Source organism: Odontesthes bonariensis, chromosome 3 (genome assembly GCF_027942865.1).
Source record: "Odontesthes bonariensis isolate fOdoBon6 chromosome 3, fOdoBon6.hap1, whole genome shotgun sequence".
NCBI lineage: Eukaryota > Metazoa > Chordata > Actinopteri > Atheriniformes > Atherinopsidae > Odontesthes > Odontesthes bonariensis.
Window position 1 is genome coordinate 7,872,772 of NC_134508.1, and position 19,507 is coordinate 7,892,278.

The 19,507-nt window shown below is 40.2% G+C and overlaps 1 protein-coding gene across 1 annotated transcript in view; it reads left to right on the forward strand.

The window, feature by feature from the left end:
- LOC142376707 (sodium- and chloride-dependent taurine transporter-like) overlaps positions 1–15,458 on the forward strand; it is a 36,603-nt gene extending 21,145 nt beyond the window's left edge. The window contains exons 10-15 of the mRNA XM_075460176.1: positions 2,300–2,412; positions 2,956–3,093; positions 6,458–6,560; positions 8,160–8,260; positions 8,380–8,550; positions 9,432–15,458. Of these exons, the coding sequence (XP_075316291.1) occupies positions 2,300–2,412; positions 2,956–3,093; positions 6,458–6,560; positions 8,160–8,260; positions 8,380–8,550; positions 9,432–9,584 (779 nt within the window). The 3' untranslated portion in view covers positions 9,585–15,458. The remainder of the gene's footprint in view (positions 1–2,299; positions 2,413–2,955; positions 3,094–6,457; positions 6,561–8,159; positions 8,261–8,379; positions 8,551–9,431) is intronic.
- Positions 15,459–19,507: the final 4,049 nt, after the last annotated feature.

Below are 19,507 nucleotides of genomic sequence, written 5' to 3' on the forward strand. Positions count from 1 at the left end.
TGTGGTTTCTACAAGTTGAGAGGCATTTGTAGTGAGGGATTGTTTCTGTTTTTTTTTAGAGTGTGATAGTTTTGGACACAACCTACAGATTCCACAGCTATCAGAATAACTAAATGATGACAATATTCACTTTTGCATCTAAAGGAAAAACAGGCTCTACCCAAGAGTTGTTGCATTTGTTTAGATAGCCATATTTTATTGGTCTTATGGAAAAAGTTTTAAGTGCCAACATCTTTTCCATGGACTTCACACAGTAGCCTGTACAGCATTGGTTGAGCCTCGTGGAAATAAGGAAGCCTAGTTTACTGAAGAAGTCAGGTCTGGTTTTCTGGCAGAATTGCACAAGGATTTTTATTTATGCTTGTTTTTTTTTTTTATCCCAAAGCAGATAAGCAATGATTGATGATTCATTCTGTGAACATGATGTGCTATCCTCAAACACCAGCCGCAAAGCGAGAGACATTTTCTCTAAGAATTGCCTTCGGAACTTGTTTAGAAAGGCTGATTTTTTTTTCCTATTTTCCGTCATAAAACCCTACAGTTACTTGCATAGGAAATACGCTCTCCTGTTTGACCTAAAAATGAGAAATGAACATGAATAAGGTCGTTTTCAGCATAAACAGCTTTTGTGAAACCAAAGCTTCATCCAACGTCCAAGATCAGTTGATTGCCCTGAAGCTAATCTAGTTTAGCACGATCTGCTAACTTCATAAACAGTCCTGCTGCCAGCCCAGTCGATGCAAGTATTGCACAATTCTGCAGCACGAACTTAATGGTGGAATTTGCAGAATTGGCCAATATCTGTGTTGTTTGGCGAGTGGGCTGATGATCCACAGGTAACTAGGACGGAAGTGTTGGTCAGAGGTGCTTTGACGGAGCCCAGCACAGCAGGTGATAAACATAGAGCTCAGTTACTAATGTAGAAGTAGAGTTATTCAGCCTGAAAATGTGTGTCTATGTGCTGTAACTCCTGTAAGAGAGTGCATTAAGTAGACAGCAGAATACAGTAAGTATTCAAACTCAAACTTTCAAGCCCAGCCAGGAAGGCAAGTTATTAAAAGGTCAGGAACAACAATTATGACCTTGGTGGCCTCTGATGTACACTATGGATCAGTGAACGGCTTCTATAGTGCAATGTCCGCACTCATGCTGTAGCTTTGGTTGACTGAAGAATGTGCTTAAAGAAAAAGTAATTCTTAAAATGTAATGTGTGTACAGTCAAGTCATTCTTAACACCCTGTTTTGATGAGTTTACATACTCTAGGTTTGCTTAATGCTCTGCGCATACGCTTCCTCTCAGGGATGGGAGGTCGGTGCTATTTTTGAGTCAACGTGGTGTTTGGTTGGATGCCTTGTCATAACTTGCTACAAAAATGGAACATAATCACATATTTTGCTATCAGCTGCAATGCTGTTATTGCTGTTGTGGCTGCTTTCTTGTTCCTTGATTTCTGTTTTCCCAGTTCCCAACGTAGCATCAGTGTCGAATCAGACCAGATTTAAAAACAAACAAAAAAGCCTTTGTTTTCTATTTGACCACTCAGTTTGCATCTGCTGCTGTTTTGAAAATGGTCATTTTGCATTCCTCGTAGAAAATGGGGCATGCTTTTCTCAGTCGGGGATGCAAAATGGCTCGAGTGATGTAGGCATTGATACACTGAAATCATTTGACAAACCGTGATGTGCCTGATTTAGCTTTTTTTTTTTTTGTAGCATTTGGAAGTTAGCTTAGCACACCCGAAGCAGGTTAGATATTCTTAATGCAGTGTATTCGCTGGTGTTTTTTTGGTAACACACATACTGAACACGCATCCATTTACAGAATGTTTCGCTCATAACTGACTTGCTTCCACAGAGATGCACAGAAAAACACATTTGATAACATGTTCTCTACTGAGCTTCCATTTTCCTGTTCCTATTACATTCTGAGATATCTCTGTCACATGCTTGTGTAAATGACATAAAACTGGGTCATGTGTGGAGTGCATACAGTTAGTAGTGTGCCATAAAATGTGCAACAACAAAGAGGTAAGTGAAGATGTGTAACACATAGAGTCGATAAGATTTAAAGACAGCACCTATCTTTATCCAAAAAATGTGTGACACATACAAACATATGTTCCCAGTGTTATTGCCAGTAGTTGATTATTTATTCACATCCTGTTCTGCGTCTCTATTATTTGTGGCTTGTTCCCCCACCACAGGGATGCAGATCAGATGATCTTATCATATGATTCTAACGTCGCTCCTCCCCGCACCCTTCTGTCTGCTCCCTCCCCACCTCCCTACTCCTCTGCAGGTCCAGGCCTGGCCTTCATCGCCTACCCCAAGGCTGTTACCATGATGCCTTTTCCGACAGTCTGGGCAATTCTCTTCTTCATTATGCTGCTGCTGCTTGGCCTCGACAGTCAGGTCAGCAGAGAAAGACGCATTTTTACACTCGGGTAGCCGCAGGAAGATAAAGCATTTGCAAGTGTTTTTTTGTACATCGGCCCGTTGGAAACCACAGTTTGACAGTTAACTGTTCGTTGGCCAAATGTAGAAGCATGTGATATGCCTGTGCACAATGTAAGGGATGTAAAAAAAAGAGTTATTGCAGCATATCTAACTGCTGAAGGTTTAAGTTTTAAGTTTAAGTTGAGCAAAGATTAGCCCCACCCCTAATCTACAGCTACAGACGTGTGCAGTCCTGAAAATGGGCACAGATCCCGACACAGCTGTGTGTAAAAGCAAAAGCACATGTCCTTAAAGCAGGCAAATAAAGCTCCCACAGCCAACTTCTCCAGGCAGTGCCAAAGAGTTGCACATTGTTCCTCAATGTGGAGGATTTCTAAGAACAATGAAATTCATCTGTTTAACAGCACAGGAGGGCTGCAATGTTGTTTCTAAATGAAATTAAAGGGATGGTGTCTAAGTCATGTTAACAGTGGACTGTGCCTCTGTGTCCCTCTGCAGTTTGTGGAGGTGGAAGGGCAGATCACATCACTGGTGGATCTGTATCCGTCCTTCCTAAGGAAGGGTTACCGCAGAGAGATCTTCATCGCTATCATCTGCTGCATCAGCTACCTGTTTGGACTGACTATGGTTACCAAGGTGACGACAACATAAACATAAACCTCACATTTACAGATTTTTCTCTAGTTAAAAATACAGTTCATTTTTGATTGTTTCATGTGTACACTATATACATATGCTGACCTTATTCCACACTGGAAAAAATGCCCCTCCAAAAATAAGTAAGAAAAACAACAAATAGGCCTACAAGACGGTTTTGCTTGAAATAAGCAAAAAAAATCTGCCAATGGAACTAGTGAAAATCGGCTTGTCGAGATTTCTTGAAATAAGATGTGATATTTGGGACTTTTGAGATAAAAGTGATCTTGAAATTAGCTTAAAAACCTCTTCAAATGTAAAAAAAAGCTTGTTTCATATGATGTGTGACTCAAAACAATTTGTTTTCAAGACTTTTTCATTTAACAAGATATTCCAGATGTATTGTCTTCAAACAAGTCCCTATATCTGGCTGAAATAGTGCTTGTTTGGCAGTTGTGTCTTATATTAAGTGTAATGAGATATTTTGACTAGAAATGAGAAAAATATACATGTTAAGACTTAGATTTTTTTCCAGTGCAGGCTCCACACACCAGGAAAAACAGTGCTCAGACAGCTATTAGTGACAATCCCATGAGAGATGATGGGGGGGCTATTTATACTGTCAAGTCATGAGAACTTCCCTTCCATCCTCTGGTATTTATAGTTGCAGTACAGTAGACCTGATTTAGATTTTCCAAATCATTTTGCTGCGCCTCCTTTTCCGTTTCAGTTTCCCTGCTGTTTATCGTGCCTCACTTTTTCTTTCTGCCTCCATCTCTGTTTGGGTGTTTTTGCAACTTCCAAGTTAAGCTAACTTAAGCTAACGACTAAAATGTCACATAGACGGACACAAGCAGGCGTCTTAAACACAGATTTTTCCAGAATGTTTCACCTAAAACGAGAAATAATGACTCGCTCAGTCACTTTACGTTAGAAATGCTGAGATATACGAAGCAGTTGGCATCAAAACTACCTTTTTATGAAATATCCGTAAGTCATTAGCTATGTTTACATGTGCAAATATTTCTTCAGTGTGATCAAAATCCGATTAAAGACTCAAAAGATCCCCCCCACCATGACTGTCTGTGCACTACTATGCAATTTGCACACTTAGCCATTACCAAACAGAACTGTTTTGCACCATTCCACTGCCTTCTTAATCCTCCATCCTACAATGCACTCTACTTACTTTAGATGCCTATTTAATGTTTAGCTTACATTACATTACATTACGGTCATTTTGCTGACGCTTTTATCTAAAGCGACTTACTGCGACTTAATGTGTTCCACATTGGTAGCTATGTGTAATTTTTTTAGCATATGTCTTTGTCTTCACCGTGGGATGGTGGGAAACGTAATTCCGATTGCTTCGTATGTCTTCTATGTAAAGAATTGACAATAAAGCTGAATTGAATTGAACTGAAATTGAAAAAATGCAGCTATTTTTCACTAGGATCCTCAATAAAAAGACGAGATAAATGTTGCACAAATTCATTAATCAGAATGAAACTCTAATCTAATCACTAATCTTTGAGAAATATGATAGAAGAATGAGAAAACAAAATATTTTTCTAGCTTTGTTGATAAAATTGCATTCACTTAGCAAAAGAAGGTGAGTATGGAGACGCACAGGTTCCAGCTAGTGATTTCTGCTCCTCCTACAGTAGCACATACATACAGCTGGCTTGTTTCTCCTGCCATCTGTAGAGGAATTAAAGGTGCATCATGCCCGGTTGCATGCTGGGATGAGGGCACTATCTTTTGAGGAGCACATTCACATTCATTCGTAATGTGTGCCTGCAGACGTTGTTACCTGGTTAGCTTTGGTTTAAAAGTGGGTAAAAATGGTCGGATTTGGCGAATAAGAGGAGAGATGAATACAAGGATGAGAGAATAAATTAACAAGGAACAAGATAAACAACACAGATCTATACACAGGAAGGGATTACTAACCATGGGGCTCTGTGTTTTTTTTGATTGAGTGGATGCACTTTGCGCGAGTTAAAATCAATGAAACTCAAAACCAGTTTTACTGTAACTGTGTGTAAGAAACGTGATTCCCTGCTAAATTCCAACCCCCCTTTTTGGACCATTAACATAATCAAAATAAACATGCATTCCCCTGTTTGTCTCATTATCGCCTGTTTATCTTCATTATCCACAAGCAGGCACTAAAAGTGGAGCTTTACAGCCTTTAAAGGTCACTCTGTTCTCCTGTAAGGAGCAGAAAGAGACTGTGGCTGAAAGGTTGAGCACTGGAAAAAATTGCCCTCCAAATATAAGTAAGAAAAACAACAAATAAAAGACGTGTTTGCTTGAAATAAGCAAATAAATCTGCCAATGGAACTAGTGAAAATCGGCTTGTCAAGATTTCTTGAAATAAGATGTGATATTTAGGACTTTTGGGATAAAAGTGATCTTGAAATTAGCTTAAAAACCTCTTCAAATGTTAAAAAAAAAGCTTGTTTCAATGTGATGTGTGACTCAAAACAATTTGTTTTCAAGACTTTTTCATTTAACAAGATATTCCAGATGTACTGTCTTCAAACAAGTACCTATATCTGGCTGAAATAGCACTTGTTAGGCAGTTGTGTCTTATATTAAGTGTGATGAGATATTTTGACTAGAAATGAGACAAATATACTTGGTAAGACTTTGATTTTTTCCAGTGAGGCCATGACTTATGATAGGGAAATTTATGAAAGATGTTTCTGAAAGGTTTAGCATGCGCCCATGTGGTCCGAACATGCACAAAAAGAACAACAATGTCGTGCTGATCAGATTTCTTCATCTTATTAAAAATGTATTCTGGTTGAGCCTTATGAGCCCGATCCGATGAGGTTTTCACTATAAATCTAATTATAAGCGGCCCCTTTAAATGCATCTTTTGTTGTCAAAATTCTTGTTATTTACGGCGAAGACAGTTTTCAGATCATCCGTTTTGTCATACGTCTCCACTTACTCTCACAACTCTCCCACTCTATGACTTCCACCTCCCATCGTCCCTCTTTCCGTCCTCCACGCTCACCCTCTCACCCTTCCATTCTTCTCTCACACAGCGTACAGCCATATCTCTGTTGTTCCCATGACAACATCTTTTTATGGCTGCTGTGGCCTGATTCAACTTTCAGATTCCCATGATTGCTAACAGTTTTAACACCGGGCTCCCGTGTGAGCACGAAGGCCAACGTACTGCACACTCGGAGTAGCCTTCTCACGTGTGAACATGTCAGATGCCCACGTTTAGGATTCTGAGTGAATATTTAAGGCGACTTAAAGAAAAAAAGCATCTGGTAGAAAGCTGTTACTTTGAAACCTAACTGTCTGTGTCTGTGTGTGTGTGTGTGTGTGTGTGTTTCTGCAGGGTGGCATGTTTGTTTTCCAGCTGTTCGACTTCTATGCAGCTAGCGGTGTGTGCCTTCTGTGGGTGGCATTCTTTGAATGTATAGCTGTTGCCTGGGTTTATGGTGAGTATCAAACAGCATAAATACAAATGCTAACAAAACGTTGTGTAAAGAACTCCTCAGGGCAACGTCACTGTGTGCTGGGCTGTAGATATGTTGTATTTGGACTAGGGCTGGGCAACGATTAAAATCTTAGTCTAATCTTAATCTAATCTAATCTTACAGCTGAATTTAATTTAATTTATTTATTTACTTAGTTTGTTTTGGTTTAGTTTACTTTTATCTATTCATCCATCATTTAAAATTATTATTATATACTTATATAAATTTTTATTCTAATTAATCACATGATTTCCCTGATTAATCACGATTAATCGCATTTGTACGCAAAATCCAAAAAATAATTCAAAAGTAGCGCATAGCTTTTAGCATTTAGTTTTATTTTAAATGTGCTGCCATATGAATGAAAGTGCCATAACATTTGTTGTGCAAACACACTTTTAACATCAGCATCTTTCTGTAGTTTTTATGTAGAAGCCTCGCTCCACTGTCTGTTTCCTTGAATGACTTGCTGCTATCAGTTGTGTGTTTTGCCTTTAAGTGATATTTTAGACTGGAACTACTACGCTGAGAAGACAATTCAACTTGGCTGTAAATGCAGGAGTTTTTTTATAAATTTATTTTGAAATACTTGCTTTTATGTTAAAACAAGTAAAACAGGAAGTAGCGCCGGTTAGCTCAGTGAGCTTCACACAGAGACCGAGGAGCACCTGTAGCTGTGATGTTACCTGCTAGTTTATTTTATTTTATTACTCCATGCTTCGAGGTGTTTGCTGTAACTGTGTGAATGTGATGCATTCAACAGACTTTTACAATAATAAAACCTGCGTTAATGCGGGATAAAATATTTATCGGCGTTAAATAATTAACAAATTAACGCAATGATAACGAGTTAACACAAGAGGAAGGGCAAGTGACCTGAAACGAAAGGGAGAGTTAATATTTCAAAATAAAACAGGAAGTGACGAGACAAAAAAAACCTACAGAATTCTGTTTTTTACGTGACATGGTACGGTCGGTACTGTAGCTTTTAGTTGTAGGCACACACACTTACACCAAGGAATAAAACTTTATGGCTCCAGTCATTCTGATCAGGGAGGAGATGTTTTAGTCGAGCATATGCATGGAGGAGGGATTTGACCCCCAATTGCATTGCTGTTTTTTTCATTATTTCAGTCAGATTAACATGTTTTGTGCATTTTTAAAGTTCAGTTTTGGTCAAACCAACAGAATATTCAGTTTTTTTTCTCATGGAAACATCCAGTCAGCAGGCAGCCATGGTCAGAGGTAGCTGTGTAGCCACAGCTTCACGCCAGCTGTCCAGGGGTTACCATTAACTGTACCGCACCATGTGATGGAAAAATGCCACGTGAGGGTCGTGCTGTCCGTTCAGTGATTTTTATTTTTATTTATTTATTTTTATCCCCCCCCCCCCCCCCCCCCCCTCATTTTTCTTCATCTTTTTTACGAATAATTGAATTCCGTTTTAATCATGTTTCTGTGTAACAAACTGAAACACACAGAATCCTGCCTTGCTTTTTGCTGCTGTGGGGAAGTACAGGCAGACTCTCTGAGATGTTTGCATCTTCTCTGTCTCTGCAGGCGTTGATAATTTTTATGATGCTATTGAGGACATGATTGGCTACAGACCAAATCCTTGGATGAAATGGAGTTGGACTGTTATCACTCCTTTACTGTGCATGGTAAGAGCTTCGTTGTGCTTTAGCGCACCTCAGGCTGCAGATTTACCCGCTTCCTGTTTTAAGTTTTCTGGTGTTACGTGCAACAGCTAAGCTGGAGGCGTCTTTCTCATCCACCGCAGGGCTGCTTTATCTTCTCGTTGGTCAAATACAAGCCATTGACGTACAACAAGGTGTACCGGTATCCCGACTGGGCCATTGGAATAGGCTGGACTTTGGCCTTGGCCTCCATGATCTGCATCCCCATGATGGTTGTGATCAAGATCATCCGATCTGATGGGCCCCTCATTGAGGTGGGTGGATTAGCCTTCTGGTTCTTTTGTTTTTTTAATTTACTGAAGCCAGTGTCTCATTCTACACTGGAAAAAATGCCCCTCCAAAAATAAGTAAGAAAAACAACAAATACAAGATGTTTTTGCTTGAAATATGCAGAAGAATCTGCCAATGGAACTAGTGAAAATCTTCTTGTCAAGATTTCTTGGAATAAGATGTGATATTTAGGACTTTTGAGATTAAAGTTATCTTGAAATTAGCTTAAAAACCTCTTCAAATGTCAAAAAATGTGAAATCCGACTCAAAACAAGATGTTTTCAAGACTTTTTCACTTAACAAGATATTCCAGATGCACTGGAAAAATCTAAATCTATGTATATTTTTCTCATTGAGTATCTTATTACACTTGATATAAGAAACAATTGCCTAACAAGTACTATTTCAGCCAGATATAGGGACTTATTTTAATACAATACATCTTGAATATCTTGTTAAGTGAAAAAGTCTTGAAAACAAATTGTTTTGAGTCGGATTTCACATGAAACAAGCTTTTTTTGACATTTGAAGAGGTTTTTAAGCTAATTTCAAGATCACTTTTATCTCAAAAGTCCTAAATATCAAATTTTATTCCAAGAAATCTTGACAAGCTGATTTTCACTAGTTCCATTGGCAGATTTCTTTGCTTATTTCAAGCAAAAACGTCTTGTATTTGTTTATTTTTGGAGGGGCATTTTTTTTCCAGTGTGTATTGTCTACAAACAAGTCCCTATATCTGGCTGAAATGGTACTTGTTAGGCAGTTGTGTCTTATATTAAGTGTAATGAGATATTTTGACTAGAAATGAGACGAATATACTTGGTAAGACTTTGATTTTTCCATCTTTATCTACCCCGTCCTGCAGAGGATTAAGGCGGTGGCAGCCCCGGTTCGTGGTGGGGCCAGCTCCCGTCCTGCGGACCACCGTGGCCCTCTCGCCTACCCGATGGACCCCAACGGGAACAAGGGTCTCCTGATGAAGGCCCCCACCCACACCATCGTAGAAACCATGATGTAAAGGAATGAGGCGGAGGCTCTCCATGAGATCGCTCTCCTCCCCTCTCGCGTCCTCTGAAAATGCTTCTAAAGCTAGCTTTAGCTTTACGTCTGTCTGTCTGTCTGTCTGTCTGTGTCTTTCTGGTGGACTGATAAGGGTTTTAAGGAAAAAAAAAAAAAAGTTCACATTTCAAATCTTTCAGGAATACTTTGGAAGTAGTTTGCTGTGGATGGGATTCTGAAGAGGGCAGTAATCACATTTCGAATTTATATCTGAACTACTCGCAAGCTGTTTTTCTTGTTCTCTATTAATAGTTTTCATGTGACTTCACGTCCCCGCGGTGCGATAGATTAGCAGCGGTCTCCGGTCATATGCTGGTAGCTGTCCTCTCATTCCACCAGCTACTTTTTTATAGATAATGAGTCATTGTTCTCAAATACGGAAAAAAGTTTTGGAATCAAACAGTTTTTTGTAGCGATGACATTAAAAAAAAAGAAGAAGAAGTTTTTTTAAGGAATATACTTTGAAGAGGTCGCACATTTCTGAAGGCGAGTGCCAAAGGGTTCAGCCTTGGCTTATAGCGTTCCACTGTGGAAAGGACGCTCGGGGACTACCGGTGATATTGGCTTTTATGTTTTTATTAGCTGCACTAAGCATTGCTTTAACAGCGAAATGTGACCAAATTCAATTTCTGGCTATAACTTGAAATATTTACCGACGATACAAATTTTAACATGCTGAATCTGGTCAAATCTTACTCCACTGTCAGGCTTGGGCAAAATGAACAAGCTAAAACTTGCTAAAAGTTTTGCCAGGCTGCAGCCACTACAGCCAAAGGCTCATTCCGCCGCTGCCTCCTCATCTCAGACTATCACGGATCCGCCAGACTGGTAACAATGAGGATGCTGAAAATTGGACAAAAACCTTACAATAAAAAAAAAAAAATCAGAGAAAAGTCGTTAACGCAAACCCCTTAACAAAACTAGAATAATGGTTTTTGAACGCACCTTAGGACAAACTATTCCCATCCTTCCTTATCATAGACTCTGGTCAAAGATAACGAGCACTGAGATGGCGCCGGGGGAACCCGTCCCGCCACCAACAGAGAGGTATCTGAAAGGATTTGAAGTGTGGAGGTTGAACCCTTGAGTGTGTTGTCTGTGGCGTACTGTACAGTAGTAGCTATCAGTCTATCTATATCTATCTCTTTATCTATCTTTCTCTGTCCTAGACCAGTTTACAGTACATTAGTGACTGCACTAGGCACTCTCGGCTTAAAGTTTTTTGGATTGAATTTGTTTTATTTTCTGCAGAGGAAGTTACATTATTATTATTAGTTTTTTCCTCTGTCAGTGTTTAGATTTTTTATTATTGTTATTGGTATTCACTATTGAATTGCTGTAGTTTTACAATAGAAGAAGGAACACTTCTTTCATCTTGTGAAAATACTAAGCTATTATACAAATCATACATTTTTACGGTGGCAGCCATTGTAGTACAGCCTTCATCGTGCAGTTCTTCATTCTTTGGTCCGACAAGTTTCACCATCAGTGTCACACGAGCAAACGATGCAACTGAATTACGCTTTTTTTTTCTCCACATATTATCTCGGAGGTGTGGGTCAATTCTTTCAGTGAGCAGTTTGATGTAAAAAGCCAAAAAATGGGAATTCTGCAGTGGCTCCATGTTTGCAGGTGTTGGGGTTTTATAGCTTTTTCCTCTTTTGTAAATAGCATTACGATTTGGTCACATTCAGCCAGACAGGGCAGTTAAAGCCAGTAGCTAACCATCACGTCACTAACTGTCGACTCATTTGAGTGTCAGACTGCTTTTCCAGACACTGTGAAATGTGGCATCTGGCTGCAGACGGATCGGTCGGGGGGGGGGGGCTGAAAGAGTTTGGTTTTTTCCACAGTCACCATGTTGCTTCTTCTTCTCTTAAAATGAGCACTGAAGGGAGCTCGAATATTGACCGCACAAATGAGTAGGTACAGGTTAAAAAAAAAAGATTCCAAAAATGTCTGTAATCGTGTAGGATTAGCGTAAGAATTGTCTGTCATAGCAGCAGTGAATAAAATGTCTATTTACAGCTTTCAAATACATTTTGCTTAAAGTCAAACTGAGGCTGTGTTCAAAACCGCTTACTACATACTTCCATACTGCATACACATCGATCAGACAGTATGCAGAGCGTTTACCCACAATGCATTTCACTCCCGCCCGAGCCGAAATCAGCCGACCTGAAGCTGATTTCGCTTAAGCTCTAAACTCTGTAAACTTTAGCAACATTTGAAATATTTTCAGGCGAGAAAGTAGTCGTTTAGATCCCCAACGTGTTGAAAATCTGACAAAATACCGGCTGTTTACAATTTTGTTCCCACGAATTCGGCACTACTAAAGCTAGCCGTAGTGAGCAACGCACTTCCGGTTATTTTCACAAAATAAAATACCCGTTGCCTTTTATCATAGGGAAAGCCATTACGATACAATTGGTGCTTTTGTTTTGAAAACAGGAAGTGAACCTACCCTCGTTGCAGCTAGCTTGAAACTGCCGTTTTGACAGGAAATGACGATCGGCGACGTCACGTTACGTTGCATCTTGGGTAGTTTGAGTGAGTAGTAACCTCATGATGCATACCCAACATTTCGGCGAATCTAGTATGCATCCGGGAAAAAAGTCAGTATGAGTAGTAGGAGTAGTAGGAGAAGTATGCGTTTTCGAACACAGCTTGAGACTTTGGAAGAACTAAAAAAAAAATGCTGCTCAGAGTTCAAATCAAATCCATCCAAAACCAAAAAATAAAAAGATCAGAAGTAAATTTAATGCACTTATAGCTTTGATTAAGTATAAGCTAACTTGTCATTTTTATTTATATATGCGTTTCTGAATTGGACATCTTGCCTTTTTTTTTTTTTATAGGTGGATATGATGGAACTTCCAAACTCTGTTAACGTAGTGTCAAGAGGTGCCGTGCGACGTGTTGGCTGTGTCCTCAACTCTGGCTGATTTTTAGCAGTCGTGACAAGAAAACTACGTTACATTCATAACAGTAACAAGGGGCCATAATACTGATGATGTGAACGGTTAACAACTGAGCGCGGTAGTCATTTTAAAACGTTTAAAACAAAGCGTTACCCGTGTGTGTGTGTGTGTGTGTGTGTGTGTGTGTGTGTGTGTGTGTGTGTGTGTGTTTGTGTGTCACCAGCGACCATCTGCTCAGGACCTTCCTTGTGCTGCTTTCGTCGGCTGCAAAGCTGCATGAAACCAGCGTCCAAAAAGATTCCCTTTCGATGTGTGAGGGACAAAGAGCTAAAACGTTTTCATCCGGCCATTGCAGATTGGGAAAAATCGCACCTAATCTGTCGATTCTACTTACAATCGAAGGCAAAAGTACAAAGAGAGAATCAAAGCTAGGATTTGTTTCGTAGTTATTTGTAAAAATTTGGATTTCTTTGTCCATCAAATGGGCCAAATGGGAAAACTTTTGACGGCTTCAGTCGAGGTTCTTGAGACCTTTTCCCAAAAAGATATATATTGATATATTCCATAGATCAAGGCCATTCATGCACACAAGTACACACAATTTGCAGTAATTTGACCAACGACTTCCCACAGGAGGTGGCATTGAGGTCAGGACCACATTTTACATTTAAGCTTTGATCATTTTTTAATTTAGTTTTTTTTTTTTTTCAAGTAGAATAAAGTAGATAATATCATTAAAAGGGATTTGCAAAACCAAATCCACAGCAGACATCTATTTTCATACAACTTTTCCTATACAGGTCGTGTTTGTACAGCTAAGCTGCCATTTAAATGCCGATATAAAGCTTCATTTTATTTGTTAACTTTTTGTACAGATCTATGGTTCTTGGTTCCGCTGAAGAATCTTTGCGCAAAGTCGAAAAGGAAAAAAAAAAGTGTCGGACTAGAACGTCTCTAAATTTGTGGCTCGTTGCAGATCGTTTCAAAGATTGCGAACGTAGCTCATCTTTTAAAAAAAAAAAACGTGTGTAGAAATAACTGTTTAGAAATACACGACGTCATCAGAGAGTCGAGACTTTACGTCTTTTTCCTTCTGCTGAGATCCTTCTTCTGTCAGGAACACACGAACCAGAGATGATATCTAATGCAGTCATTTATCAGTTTATTCAGCCTCTCATTGTGTATTTGCAGTATGTACCAGCCCCTCTGCCTTCTTACACTCCCTCTGTCGGTTAGCCTACGTAGTAAACCTTCCGTTGACTTCAGCTAACCAATTTTTATCAGAGATAATGAATTTGCAAGAGAACTGAAGCATTAGCAAATGCACAAGTTTTTACCGCCGAATGTTAAAATGTGAAAGTCACCTGCGGGTGAATGTTAAAAAAAAAAAAAAAAAAAGTTCTGAAGATTTATTTTTTAGCACAAATAAAAATGATTTGTTTCTTTTTACTTTTCTTGATCTTGTTTTAAGTTCAGCATTTTTATTTTTTATTTTTTTGCTTGTTTTTCTTTTGATTGTGTTTGTCACATTTGCCTTTTTGTATTTGAAACCTCTGTCATTGGAGTGACATGTAAAACTAACAATCAAAACACGAGAAGAAAAAAAAAAGCTAAGATTTGTCGCGTGCAATACTTTGTAGAAAACTTTCATTTTGTCTTTTTTTTTTCGAAGAGGTGGTACCAACTTTGGAATCGAGAAAACAACCTGTGAATTTTTTTTGAAGAAGGAACATTTCAGGGTCCAGATAAAATTTAAAAACCCGCCTCAAAATTCACTGTAATGTGGAAACGAAACCAAACTAAACCACTGTTCCATCAAAGATTGTGTGGTTTAAAATGCACTGAGAATTAATTGATTATTAAACTTTGTAAAACTGAATCAAAATGCTTTTTTTTTTTTTTTCTTTTGTGTCACAATAACACTGCCAGAAAGCCCACTGTTTAATCTGCTCAGCTTTTATTATTCTCTGCACAGCGGATTCAGATCAGGCAGCCAACCAAAACACCACAACCAAAGTTCTCATTTCTAACAAACCTCAATATCTGCTAAATCTAACTGGTACATTTCTAAGTTTTGTGAGTCCGATTCGATTGTTTTTAATGGAACAAATACTGTGGAAAGATCATTTTTGGGTGCTTTTGGCAAAGCTGTACCTCTTAAAAAGCCGCAAATCCAATAAAAAAGTATGTATCATATCAGATGCGGGCTTTTTTTAGACTGACTACATTAAAACTTCTGCGTCCTGCTTAACAAGACATTCTATTCTATCTAAATCACTCTGATTTATGCCAAAACCCTGGTGCATTAGCAAAGAAACTGAAACGTCTATACAGGAACAAAGAGCCTGTTGTCGACCTGTTAAAAACACCCAACATATCTGCAGGATTCACAATTATTAGACCAACACATGTGACTTTTAGGTGAGTTAAAGGTAAAGAAACATCTGTTTCATCACTAACTTCCTTCCTTTTGCTGGGCCCAAGTCCTGGTAACATCTGTAATGTAAGCAAATAGCTAAAAAATATCAAAATCCTCCTAAGATTTTCACCTCCAGCTCTCTAATCATATCAAAATGAATGTGATCTCTGTGCAGAGGTGTTCCGGAAACTGAGTCCGTCCCTCCTCCTCCGTCACCAGACTCATGTTCTCCAACTCTTTCTTTCATCGCACTGTATACCAGCCCTTCCTTTTTAAGAATGTACACGGGGGTAAAATGTCTTTTTAATTCTTGATTGAGAAAAAAAAAACGTTTTTAAAAGAATTTGAAAGGTTTTTATCTTTTATTTCTATCGCCAACCTGTAGGCTAGAAGAAGTAAAAAAACAAAAACAAATTGTGTGTGTGTTTGAACAGGTTTTACGAAGGTGTAAAACTTTTTTTTATTTCTTAATAAAAAATTTGTCTTCAGAAAATGAAGCCTGAGTTTCATTTGTCTGTCTGACAAAGTGCTCTCACACGCATGCACAGATCATTCCATCCGAGTGCAATTTCCCGACCCGTGGGGCCCGAGTGCCTAAATCCCCATGACAGCATAATGAATTATAATCCCTTAAAGTCTGTAATACAAGATTTGAGGTATTCAAGCCAACGCAGGAGGATGCATTCCAGCACTTTCACCTCTGCTAGTGTGCCTTAGCATATGAAAGCAATCGATGGCTTGGAAGGCTCTTTGTTGCAACAACAGCTCACCTTTAATCTAACTCGAATGAAAGTGTTCGTCATTCTTCTGTTCCCTTTTCACCGGTTCATCCTTTTCAGGCTCGGGGCTGGCAACTATGTGTGCGTTTCAGGGTCGACCCGAGAACCTACAGGCCTGAAAGCTGAGGAAAGGTTCCAGCCAGGAGACGCTTTCACGAGGAACAGCGTTACTGCACCATCGCACAACAAATCCCTTCGTTTTAAACGGCACGTCATATTTTGCAAGCTTGAAGTCTTGTTGTGCCATTATAAGCTGGATTCACGTAGAATCCCAGCCAGCATGTCCATGTGGGGCCCATAGGGTTTAAATTTGGGCTGCAAATAAGGGTCCCAAGAGGGTTTGTCCGCTGTTTCCACGGTGGCCTCACCTGTGTTTGACCATATGGGTTTCAAGTCTTTGTATGGCTTTGGTTGAACTTTGCATTTAGCCAATTTACTTTGTGTGATTGTGTTTATCTGTATTGCCTTTGGAATAATTTAAGGCTTAGGGTAACCCTAACCCCTAACCCTTCAAATTGCACTTTTGAAACCCATACGGGCAAACACAGGTGAGCCCACTGTGGAAACTGCGGACAAACCCACTTGGGACCCTTATCTGCAGCCCAAATTGAAACCCTATGGGCCCCACATGGACATGCTGGCTGGGATGCAGGTCAAATACATTTCATTTAAAGTGATTCAGATGACATTCGTTCATTGGAAACGATGAGTAATCACACATTACTTCATGTTCGTGCACAACATGTGAATACATTACATGTCCAAAGTCGGTCCTCGAGGGCCGCTGTCCTGCAGGTTTTAGATGTTTCCCTGCTTCAGCACACCTGATTCAGATGAAATGGATCTCTTCAAAAGATTGTTAAGTTCTGCACAAGCCTGCTAATGACGTATTGACCTGAAAGGAGGAAAATTATGTATAAAATACATAATATCCAGTGTCAACATATTTACATCAATGACAGTGGACAAACATGCTGAATGAGATATATTAAATCACTGGAAGATTGGAAGGGGATAAAGTCTTTTTGATCTTTTGGGATTTTGTTCATTTTTAGGGCTGGGCAATGATTAAAATTTTAATCTAATTAATCACATGATTTCCCTGATTAATCACATTTGTACGCAAAATCCAAAAATGAATCCAAAAGTAGTGTATAGCTTTTAGCGTTTAGTTTTATTTTAAATGTGCTGCCATATGAATGAAAGTGCCATAACATTTGTTGTGCAAACACACTTTTAACATCAGCATCTTTCTGTAGTTTTTATGTAGAAGCCTGGCTCCACTGTCTGTTTCCTTGAATGTCTTGCTGCTATCAGTTGTGTGTTTTGCCTTTAAGTGATATTTTAGACTGGAACTACTACGCTGAGAAGACAATTCAACTTGGCAGTGTTTACAGATGACTTTGGTTCTGTCGACTCCGCCGTCTGGAAGAACTTTAAAATGAAAATGGCCGAGTAAAAGTTCCGTACCATTCTCCATGTTTGGTGGATCCACCGATTACTTTCTTTTCCGGTTCAGCAGCAGACAGCAACAGACTTTTACAAAATAAAAGCCTGTGAGCAACAGACTTTTACAAAATAAAAGACTGTGAGCAACAGACTTTTACAATAATAGAATTAAATGAAATGTGAGAAATGCTAATGTTTTATTTGGTCACTTAGGCGCCACTGATGACATTAAAGGGGGACATACAGGATTATAAATAGGCGTGACTGAGGTCACCGACAACTAAAGAAATCCCCTTTGGTTCAGATTTGGCACACTCAGCTCAGAGTAGAAATATCAAACCTCTCCATCTTTGTCTGCGCCCAACTTCAACTGCAAATGTGCTGCAGTCGCTGTACCTTGGAAGTTGGAACTCTTCATTCACATCAGTAGTTATGCAGTCAAATCAAGGGAAAAATTAGCTAATAATGCCGTTGAGCACCTTATTCAACGTTTCATATCCTGGCCAGGAAATCTGGCTTCTGATTGTCATTCTTGATTCTTTTATTTAACTGGTAAAACTTTGTCAGTGTTACTAACCGGTAACACTTCATAATGTTCAGCCTCTGTTACATCCCAGCTCGGACATCTGGTGAGAGATGCGACATTAATAATCCCAGACAGTTTTGATGGTGATAAAGAAAAGGGGTTTATTTTGTTGGATTAAAAATTGGGCAGAAAACAAAGATAACGTCCTCCAAACAGGAGTGTGGCACATGAGAAACAACAAAAACTAATGAAAAACAAACTCCATACAAAACAAAACTGGGACTCAACTTAAAGCGAGGCCAAATGGCTCTGGAACACAAAAAAAAACTAATACTGAGAAAATCTAAATGCAACACAAAAATACCCAAAAAGGTAACAAGCCTAGCAAAAGCTACACAGCAACAAAGCTTAGAATCTGTGTCAAACCAACAGCAAGTGGGCAAACTGTTCACAGCTGCAGCAAGCAAAAGGAAGTGAGGGTTTAAATATGGCAGTCCTTCTCAGGGATAGGTGGAGCACTCAATTGCCCAGCCAGTCACAAAGTCCGTGGGCGACACCCAGGAAGGAGAGACGGGAAGGGCTGCATCCAATGGAGCCTGCTGGCGACTCAAGGGGACTGCATGATGAAGAGGGGGGAAGAAGAGAAACACACACACACCATAAGGCCACTGGCCGTAACAGCCTCTAACACGTGACCCACAGAGGTGTGGAACACAGTGAGACCCAAGGATTATGAAGACCATATGTGATGAAGAAATCCCGACATGACTTTCATTGAGTATAAATCTGCCGGCTTGTTCTTCCACTCTGTGATGCCGTTCCTAAATGAGGCATCGGCGCCAGCTGTCTGTGACCGAACTGCAGACATTTCAGAATAAAATCTTATTGATTAAAGTGTTTCTGATCTTCTGATCTCAATATAAAATCTACCGTATAGGTTGTTAACTTTTGTAAATGCTCCAGGTTGCCATGTGTTAGTGGCAAATAAAACCTTATTTCCTTTGAGTAATTTTGTTCCTCCTCTTGTAGACCTGTCAGACATGCTTGCTGTGATTTTGTATGATGTGTTCCTGTTCCTGCTCCTGGTTGGCTCCTGGTTGGCTCCTGGATGGCTCCTGGTTGGCTCAAGGTTGGCTCCTGGTTGGCTCCTGGTTGGGTCCTGGTTGGCTGCTGGTTGGCTCCTGGTTGGGTTCTGGTTGGGTCCTGGTTTGCTCCTGGTTGGGTCCTGGTTGGCTGCTGGTTGGGGCTGGTTGGCTCCTGGTTGGGTCCTGGTTGGCTGCTGGTTGGCTCCTGGTTGGCTCCTGGTTGGCTGCTGGTTGGCTGCTGGTTGGCTGCTGGTTGGCTCCTGGTTGGCTCCTGGTTGGGTGCTGGTTGGCTGCTGATTGCCTTCTGGTTGGGTCCTGGTTGGGTCCTGGTTGGGTCCTGGTTGGGTCCTGGTTGGGTCCTGGTTGGGTCCTGGTTGGGTCCTGGTTGGGTGCTGGTTAGCTGCTGGTTGGGTGCTGGTTGGCTGCTAGTTGGGTCCTGGTTGGGTCCTGGTTGGGTCCTGGTTGGCTGCTGGTTGGCTGCTGGTTGGCTCCTGGTTGGCTGCTGGTTGGCTGCTGATTGGCTCCTGGTTGGCTGCTGGTTGGGTCCTGGTTGGGTCCTGGTTGGCTCCTTGTTGGGTGCTGGTTGGGTCCTGGTTGGGTCCTGGTTGGGTCCTGATTGGCGGCTGGTTGGGTCCTGGTTGGCTGCTGGTTGGGTCCTGGTTGGGTCCTGGTTGGGTCCTGGTTGGTTCCTGGTTGGGTCCTG